The 9,946-nt window shown below is 54.7% G+C and overlaps 1 protein-coding gene across 1 annotated transcript; it reads left to right on the plus strand.

Moving 5' to 3' along the window:
- Positions 1-396: 396 nt before the first annotated feature.
- On the plus strand, positions 397-4,734 carry INMT (indolethylamine N-methyltransferase; the record flags this gene model as incomplete). Its single annotated transcript, XM_082662033.1, is given in 6 exon segments — positions 397-431; positions 433-548; positions 2,082-2,263; positions 2,267-2,289; positions 4,307-4,355; positions 4,357-4,734. Coding segments are annotated over 6 exon segments (783 nt in total).
- Between the last annotated feature and the right edge of the window lie 5,212 nt (positions 4,735-9,946).

The raw sequence follows: 9,946 nt of genomic DNA on the forward strand, positions 1-9,946 counted from the left end.
ATTCCAGATGCTGGTCTCTCTGTGTCTTTGTCCATCTGTGTCTCTCTCTTAGTTCTGTGGCACTGTCCCTCTGTCTCATGCTCTCCCAACCTTAACCCTCACCCGCAGTACGGACACTCAAAACATCACCTCTCAGGAGCCAAATACTGAGAACCCCCAGGAGCACATGTTGGCCACCCTGTTGCATTTCTGTGTTGAGATAATTATCAAACAGATAAACTCCAGCCAGAAAAGCTAACATCCTGGCCTGACTCCAACTATGTGGAATTTGAGCTCCTCCCTGGGCAGGAGGGTCTGTCTAAGGAGATTATGAAACTCCTGATGGGAAGAGGCAGGGAGAGGAAAGTGGATATAACAGGACTGCAGCAATGGAAACACAGCCAGGTCCCAGCTAGAATGGAGGGCAAGCTGTACACAGGAGAGGACTACAAGAAAGTTCGACTCCGAGGACTACTTAAAGACGTACTACGCCTTCGAGTCAGGCACCGTAGCTGAAAATGAAATCTTGAAATTTAACCTGAAAAACCTCTTTGAAACCTTCTCTTCAGGTGAGTGTCTGGTCTCCATCTCAGGGAGAGACAGGGCTGCACCTGACAGGAAGGGCTGCCGGCGGCAGCAGACCTGTCCTCTGGGACACTGCTCACCAAGGATGTCGCAAAGGCAGCTCAGCCTGTGAACCCATGAGGACCTCTGCTGGGTGGCCACTGAGCGGGACCTAAGCACTGGCCTTAGAAGCCAAAGAGCCAGGCTTGAGTCTATGACAGTCAGTCTCAGTTTCTTCCCCCTGTGAAATGGGAAGGTAACTCCTGAGCTGTGGGGCTCACAGGCTCATGCTGGAGGGGATGTGAGACAACAGACATGAGCACACTGCCCGCATCTGACTCTCTCTGCCTGTCTTCCCTTAAAGCCAGGCTTGGTAGCCTTGGCTCATGAATCCCCTTGAAAATCTGAGGAAAGCTCTGGTGCACAGGCGTGCACGTGCGCGCACACACACACACACACACACACACACACACACACAGAGTCACACTCCTAATCTTTTACTCAGAATTAAGAGAGTTCATGGATTCACAAAGCCAAACCACAGCTCAGTTTACAAAACCCTGCTCTTGGGTGTCAGGCTGGGCGATCAGCAGGGATTATCGCCCAGGTTCCTCAGTGCACACAAGGAGAGGCTGAGGTGGGAAAGAGGCGGGTGGCCAGCCCAGGTCAGACTGCCAGTCAGTGGCAGCAGCGAACTTCAAGATCAGTTAACGCAGGGCTGCCATGCACAGTTGGGCAGGGAGTATACTGAACAATTAGGGGTTACTTAGTCACTCAGCAAACATTGCCTGACTATGTAATCAGTGCCAAGAATGGTATATTAAGCAATGTCCACAAAAATACAGAGGAAAGAAAGCTTAAGGCTCACAGAGACATCTGAGGAGACTTTCTAGAGGAGGGACTGGCACTAAGCCTTGAAAAATAGACAGGTGTATTTCAATGGAGAGCGGAGGAGGGAGGAAGCAGGGAGAAGAGGGCAGTGCACTTCGTGCTACTCTGAGGCAAAGATCCTTCCCCTCAACTCATCACCAGATCCCCTTGCCTCCCCTGATTGGCTGAGCCAGTTTTGAACCCACTGGCTCAGCTCTTATCCCTTATCAGAAGCTCTGTCTTCTGCAACGAGGAGGTGGGAGAGTGGGCCATGGGGGGTCACTCTCACCATTGTTTTAAACCCAGAGTCAGAAGACTGTTGGAAACAAACCAGTTCCAACCAAGAAGTCATTCTGAAACCTGCCCAGAAGTGCAGAACTTGTCCTATCAGGCCTCTGGTAGCAACCCTTGGGGCAGCAGGGGGATGTGGTGTGTGCCAGGCTGTGCCCCACCTGCCAGCCGCCACCCCCTGAGCCCCAGGCGTGGGGGTCTGGACTCCCCACACAGCCTGGCTGCTACCCAAGGCAGGGTCGGGTCCCCTGTGAGCCACCCTCCCCTGCTGGCAAGCCCTGGGGCAGGGCAGAGCCTGGCATCTCCATCCACCACAGCTGGGCCTGGAGTAGGGTGTCCCCCGCTCCCACGCACCTGGAAAACACTGTCTCCTGCAGCAGGAGTGAGAGGTGACGTCCTGATCAACACTGGCCCAGGCCCCACCATCTACCAGCTGCTCTCGGCCTGTGAAGCCTTCCGGGAGATCATCGCCTCAGACCACTTGCAGCAGAACCCCCAGGAGGTGAAGAAGTGGCTGAAGAAGGAGCCAGGGGCCTACGACTTGTCCCCAGCCATGCAGTAGGTGTGTGAGCTGGAGGGAGACAGGTACCCACGGCCACCATCTCTCTCAGATGAGGTCTCCCCATCACCTGCAGGCCAGAGCCTGAACCTGCCACCCTGCTTCACCTGCCACTTCCCTACAGGTTCTTCCTGACCTGGGTCTCTGACCCACAGCACCTTCCTCTCTTTGAGTGAGTCCTGCCTCCAGCCTCAGAGCTGCCTGTGCTCTTAGCTTTGGTTGCCCTACTGGGCTCTCCATACTTTGTATCCCACTCATCCTGCAGAACCAGCTTCAGTCCCCGCGTCCTCCTGGAAGCCTCCCCTGATTGCTCTGGCCCACACAGATCTCACTTTCCTCTGGTGCAGCTTCTCCTTAACCCTAATGTTGGAGGGGGACTTGTTATGGGAAGACACAGGCTTCAAGGAATCCCCCTGAAGCACTCTTACGAAATCCCACAGACCAACAGCACTGACCCTTCCAGGCACCTTCCCCATCCAATTCACAGAGAGGGGACCCATCTACCAGAGCCCCAGGGGGCACAGGCAGGATGCTGGCCCTGATTTTGCAACTGAGGAAACTGAGGCCCAGACATGGAGAGTGGCCTCTAGGCCACCTTAGAGCCAGGACAAAGATCAGAGTTTAAATTCCTGACCCATCATTGGGCCATGGGGCTCTGACCTAGTTATAGGTAGGGGCAGCCTGAAGTGGACAGAGCTGGAAGGTCTCTAAGCACAGGGTCTCCACATCAACCCAGCCTGGGCTTCATTCATTCCTGTCATCATTCATGGAGAGCATTCTGATGGTCACGCCTGCTTCTAGGTACTGGGACTATTACAGTGAACAGACAAAGTCTCAGCCCCAAGGAGCTCACATTCTAGTAGGGAAGACAACACAACCAAGCTAGATAGAGGTAGATATTCAGGGAAAAACAAGTGTTCTAGAGAACAATCTTCAGCTGAGTAGAGGCCTACAAGAGGTAGGGGTGCTGTGTTAGGTGGAATGGTGTCTTAATCACCTCGGGCTGCCATAGAAATGCCATAGACTCAGTTGCTTAAACAAAGACATTCATTTCTCACGGTTCTGGAGACTGGAAGCTCAAGATCAGGTCTGGTGAGGGCCCTTTTCCTGGCTGGTAGACAGCCGTCTTCTTGTTGTGTCCTCACAAGAAGGAAAAGGAAAGTCAGCAAGCTCTCTAGTGTGTCTTCTTTTAAAAGGCACAAATCCCACCATGAGAGGCCCCACCCTCATGATCTCATCTACCTCTAATTACCTGCCAAAGGCTCCATCTCCAAATACCATCACATTCATGTTAGGTTTTCAGCATATGATTGTGAGGGGGGCACAATTCTGTCCACAGCAGGTGGTAAGAGGAGGCCTCTCCAGGGAGGAGCCCTCGGAGCAGCTTCCTGGGTGAGGCGAAGGAGAAAGGATGTGAAGATCTGGGGAAAGAGAGTGTCAGGCAGAGGGGACAGCAAGGGCCAAGGCCCAGCAATGGGAAAAAGCATGTTTAACAAAGCATATTTAAAGGGTCAAGGGCTGCAGGGAGGAGGCATGTGGACATGTTGCTTAATGGGTACAGTTTCAGTATGGGGTGATAAAAAATTTCGGAAGCAGACAGTAGTGATAGTTGCACACATTGTGAATGCAATTAATGCCCCTGAATTGTACATTTAAAGTGATTTAAATGGCAAGTTTTTGTTATATATATTTTACAACTTGAAAAATCAATAAGGCAATGTATCAAAAATCGAATTATTTTGAATTATCAAGAAGAAAGATGAATAGAAGGGGAGGAAGGAGGAAGTGGACAAAGAGGAAGAAGGAAGAATTAACTGTCAAATCCCCCATCCCCTACCAGCTGTGTAGCCTTGAGCAAATCACTCAACCTCTCTGTGCCTCAGTTTCCTCATCTGGATAATGGTGGAAATACGATCTCCCTCAAAGAGTTGCTCAACAGGTTAAATCATGGGCCTTGCCCATAGGGAGCCCCTGCATAGGGGGCGAGGGGTGGAGGGATGTTGTCATAATTTTCTTCATCACCTCCATGACCCTCCCCCACAGGAGCAAGTGGCAGGAGAAGGAGGCCCGTCTCCAAAGGACAGTCACGCGGGTTACTGAAGTGGGATGTGAACCAGCCACACCCACTGGGGCTCACCCAGGTGCCACCAGTTGACTGTGTGCTGACCCTGCTGGCCCTGGAGTGCGCCTGCCATGACGTGGACGCCTACCGGGCGGCCGGGCGAGGCCTGGTCAGCCTGCTGAAGCCGGGCGGGCACCTGGTCACCGCGCTAGCCCTGCGCACCCAGCACTACATGGTGGGCGCCAAGTTCTTTGGGCTCCACCGGGAGAAGGAGACAGTGGAGAAGGCCTTGCAGGAGGCCGGCTGCCAGGTGCCGAGGTGCCAGTACTCCCATGTCATCTACTCAGAGGCCCACTGCATCAATGAGGGCATCTGCTCTGTGGTCGCCCGCAAGAGTCCCAGGGCCTGAGGCCAGCCTGGCAGAGAGGGTCTGCCCCAGAAGGGAAGTCAGGGCCAGCGTTCCTTAGAGTCTCACTCCACAGCCCCCTAATGCAGGGCCAGCCTGAACTCTACCCCTTCATTCTTATTACTATGTCCCAAGATCACAGGTGAAAAGCAGGGTCTCCCTGCCCCCAGCCCAGGGATCTGTCCCCCACACCCTTTCCTGGCTCATACTGCACCAAAACGTCAGGAAAATAAAGTGGCTCAGCTAGATATTGCCTTAATTTTGTTCCTCCCCCACCCCCCGGAAGCAGACCCGCAGACAAGGATTTGAGACAGGATCCCAGGAAGCACCAGTAGGAGCGTGGGAAGGAAAGCAGGGAAGGCAGACAGACAGGCAGGTAATAAAGCGTGTGTCACCAAGCCCGTCACCACTGCGGGCAACTGGAGATCACCCGTCGAGGGGCTTCAGAGTCGCCCCACGCCAGGAAGTTGCGGCATTTGTCCACCAACTCCCAGGGTCGTGGTTGAGGGCTGCCCAGGGTGCATTAATTGGCCAGGATTGTTGAGCCTGCCTATCGTGCAACAGGGAGAGACACTCGGACAGAGACTGGCAGGGCTGGTCCCTGGAAGTGGGAGGGTGGGGCTGGTCTGGGCAGCCTGGCCCTTCTGCTGGAGGAACAGGACCTCAGGTTCTCAAAGCCCAAAGGCATCTGCAAGAACTAGATGATTTCTGGGCCAAACTCCTATTCCCCCTTGGGTGGGAAAACCAAGATCTGGGAGGAGAGGTGACTGGTTCCTGATGGCTCAGTGAGTCCACTGCAGAGCCAGAGCTGGAGCCGCGGGCCAGGTTAGGATGGACGTGGATGCGGGGTGGAGCTGCCGGGAGAGGGTACAAAGGGAGACCTGGAGAACCCAGGGGAGGCAGGGGCCTGTACCCAGCCCATGGACTCTGTGCCCCTCATTCTTTCTTCCTCAGGTCACCCCATGGGCCCAGTACCCTGGGCTTAGGAGGGCAACCAGAGGCCCAAGGCAGCTCCCCCAGAATACTTGTGAAGTGAGGCGACTATGGACCTGGCAGGTGCTGGAGCCCCAGGGAGTGGTCAGCTGAACTAGGCCAGGCAGGGCAGGGAGTCAGGCTGCTCCAACCACATGACCAAGAAAACAAGCTCTCAGAGCTTTGGGAAGACCTGGGTTACATCCCTAGAAGAAACTTCACGAAGTCCTGTGTCTCTCGAGACACTCCTTGCCCACACAGCCGGCCAACTCACATGCCAGCCAGCTCCTGACTCTGGGCTGACATGTTCTCTCTGGGATGTGGGAGAGTGTTGGCCTTTCTCCACCAAAGCCTGGCTCATACAAAGCCCTTCATGCTCTCTGACCTTTGGCATGGGCCCCTCACAGCTCCCAGTGCCTACATTAGTCCATGCTCCATCAAGCAGTCTCCCACAGCAAATGCAGTCCAGCCTCTGCCCTATTGGAACCGTGGGCCTCGGGAAAAGGTCCCAACAGGTAACGGCCCACGAGGCTCTCCACAACCTGGCTGCTGCCTCGTGTCCTGCAGCCACCACGCAGGGCTCCCTGAACGTCCAGCCACCTCCCACCTGCGCATCCTCGCTACAGAAACTCGTTCTCTCTCCTCCAGCCCATGCCCCAGCTCTGAACGGCTTCCAACAAGGTGTCCAGGCCACAGCAGTGACAGGGAGAAGGGCTGAGCCAGGACTCTTCACCCATTTGCTAACCTGTTGCTAAAGTCCAGCCTCCATTTGCTAATCTGCTGCTAAAGTCCAGTGTTTTCCAAACTGTTTCTATTGTGTTCTTGGGGGGTCCCTGAGCCTTAAGGCAGAGGGCAGCAGCAGGACAGTCCTCCTTCCAGTGTCAGCTGGGACATGGGCTGCTGACAGGAGAGAGGGGGCCATGTGAGGCGGCAATGGCTCCCCGTGACCACCAGAGGGCAGTGCAGGGCAGAAAGCTGCCGGCAGACGTGCAAGGAGAGCAGATTTCAGAGGCTTGCTTGGAAAGAAAATTCCATGCTTGGGCCCCTTTTTGGCTCAGTTGGGTCCTGCCAGGCCTCACCGAGCCCAGAGCCATAACCAGACCCCTCAGAGGAGCCTGGAAACCACTGGACAGGAAGAGCCTCCATGATACCGGGACTTGCTGTCTCCGTGGGTCCTGGACACTGCATGTCAGCTGGGGCGCAGGAGACTAGGGCTTTGCAAACTAACGTGCCTGTGAGTCACCTGGGGAGCTTGTTCAACTATGGATTCCGATCCAATAGGGCCGGTGCAGTAGGGCCTGAGATTCTGCACTCTCAACAAGCCTCAAAGTATCCTGATGCTTCTGGTCCAAAGGCCATACCTTGAAGATGAAGGCATTAAGGAATGCATCTTGATTTCTGCCTTCCCCCTGAGTAACAGGGTTCCCGGGCACACCTTGGAGTCGGCACACCTAACTTCCTGGCCCCTAGCTCCAGGTGAGAGAGGGAGGAGGCCCAGCACTCCACCCAGAAAACATCCCCGGTTCCCCTTCCCTTAACCCAGGCCTGGTGGGCTCTCCTCCCTCTGCGCTTTGACAGTCTTCTCCTCCAGATGGAAGTCCTCAGGGAATGGACTGAGGGAGCCCCCAGACTCCTCACTCAGCAGGATTTGCTGCTGCTGAGGTCGGCATGTGTTTCAAACAACTAGATGCCTGCCAGCCGGCACTTCACAGCTAAGACACCCCTCAACCCTCCACATCACCTGCCCTCCTCTGAGCTCCTAAGAGGCAGAGGGGACAGGGTGGATTAACATGAGGACCAAAGATGCAAAGTGGCTTCCACAAAGGTGCTGCCCTTCAACATTCCCAGCACAAGTCCCTCAAAAAAGGCTGGGGGCTTGGACTGGGGTACTCACCCTGGATAGGCATGATGTCACCCAGGGAGCTGGAACCTTCCTGCAGCCTGGGAACTCCTCCAGACCGACTACATCAAAAGCTCTGGGCTGAGGGACCCAGGGAGCAGTATTTCATAACACTCTCCTGGGGATTCGAGTGTGGAACCCAGATGGAGAACTACTCACCTGGGCCACTGCTCATGGACCACCTGGGGCTCTAATAAAATGCATATTCTGAGTCGATAGGTCTGAGATGGGCTGAGAATTTGCATTTCTAACGTGTCCCCAGGGGATGCCTCTGCTGCGGATCCCAGAACCAGTCTGGGAAACAAGACTACAGACAGGGGGACCTCCTCTCGTCCCCCCAGCCTGGGCCCATGCTAGCTGGGGGAGGGGGACTGAGGAACACAATAAAGTGGTCCAAGTGCAAAGCAAAGCAATGACCCCCCCATGGACCACATCCTTCAGACCTGGGGTACTGACTGATTCACAAAAGCCTTCTGAATCATCAAAGCCAGAGCGCTGCCTCTACTAATACGTCATTGGGAGCATCCAAGAGGCACTCATTCCTTCTAGAAGGTCATCCACAGAGCAACTGTCTGTATTTTAGCCCCACTTGCTCTCCTGCCCTCCCGACTACAGTGTCCAGCCACCTCCACCTGCCAGACCTCAGCCCCTCTAACTCAGCAGGTGCAAAGGCAAAGTCCTCATCCCCCATCCCTCTCCTGCTCCCCCGTCCCCACCCCAGTGAGGACACTTCCGTCCATGCCCTCACCTATCCCAACCTCCTTCCTCTCTCACCATCAGTTGTCACCCTGGCTCACCCAGGCCTCTTCATGTTACCTCCTAAACAACTCTTCAAATCCACCCAACTGCTCTCAACCCCATCGCTGCCTGAACCCAGCCATATTATCCTCACTTCAATTCTGCCATGCATTCCTGACCGGTCCCAGCCTCCATATCTGCTGTTTTGTGCCTGACTTTTATCTTCTCCACCAGCCAATGAACTCCTTGGAGCGCACAGGGCCTGCCACACAGGAGGGGTTTGATAAATGCCACCTGCATGAAGGAAAGAGTCAGGGGCCCTGGTGTCCAGTCCTGGCTCTGTTCACTCACTTGCTGACCTTTGGCAAGAACTTTCTTTCCCCTGGCATCACTCTCCTCATCTGAAATGGTACCCAAAGATGCTTAAACATCAGTTCTGAGATCCCTGTGAGGGGATGTGATATTCTGTAGCTTACTCCCCCCGAGAAGCCAGGAGGGTCAGCTGAGTGTCCCAGAACAGTCATGGGGCCCCCTGATCCCAGGGGTGACCCCTTTTTCTCTCCCTCTCTCCTCACCACCAGCCAAGCCCTTCCCTGAACCTGGACGTCCCAGCCTGAGAAGTGTCAGGGCTCCCCCACCCGCAGCCTCTGGGCTGCAGGATGGGCAGCAGAGGGCGCTTGTTAGAAATGCAGACTCTCAGATCCCAGCCCCGACCTGCTGAAGCAGACCTGCACTTTAACAAGATCCCCAGGGGCTTCTCCTGCATTACAACCTGAAAAGCCCTGATGTAGAAATGCAGAGATGAAGATAGGATGCTGAGGGGGAGGAAGGGCAGAGGAGAGGGAGCAGGGCTCCTTCCCAGCAGCCTCCTCTCTGGCCTTCCTCACCCTCCTGTCTCAGCTCAGTGGTTGGGGATCCCCACCTCCCCACACAGAGCACATTCTCCCTCCTCACCCCCTCCATTCCCACCACATCACCCATTTCTCCCTTCACGGCACATGTTATTCTGTTTCCTGTCTCTATCCCCTTCCCTCCCCGGAAAGGACGTTCTCTCCTTCCCTGATGTACCCCCCCACCCCGTGCCCATGACGTGGTACCAGCGGCACAAGTATTGCTAAATAAAGAAGTTGACTGTGTGAAACTTACAATTATGGACTTCACCCTCTGAACTTCAAAGCTGCCAAAACCACCTAATCCAGCAGCTTTGTCCCATTCTTTACATTTCAAACAGGCCAGAAGCCAACAACTTTGTACTTCAGGCAGAACATGGAGATTTCAAAGCATGTACCAGGGTGGGGTAGATTGCAAAACTGACCAAGATTCTTCCCTTGCCAGCAGGCAACTTGTCTTTGCAAATGTCTTTGCAAATTCTTCCCTTGCCAGCAGGCAACTTGTCTTTGCAAATGACTTGGCTGCCCCTCCCACTGGGAGGTCACATCTATTCCTCTTCATCACGTCCCCACTCCTAATCTGGGCGTGGCCACGTGTCTTGCTTTGGTCAGTACAGCGTCAGCAAAAGCGATGCTGGCAGGGGCTTGAAAAGCGCTTGCACATGGGCTTGTTCCATCTCTCGCTCCTTGGTATTTACCCAAGAGAGTTGAAAAT

This window comes from Grampus griseus (genome assembly GCF_964374135.1).
Source record: "Grampus griseus genome assembly, chromosome: 9".
In the NCBI taxonomy this organism is placed as follows: domain Eukaryota; kingdom Metazoa; phylum Chordata; class Mammalia; order Artiodactyla; family Delphinidae; genus Grampus; species Grampus griseus.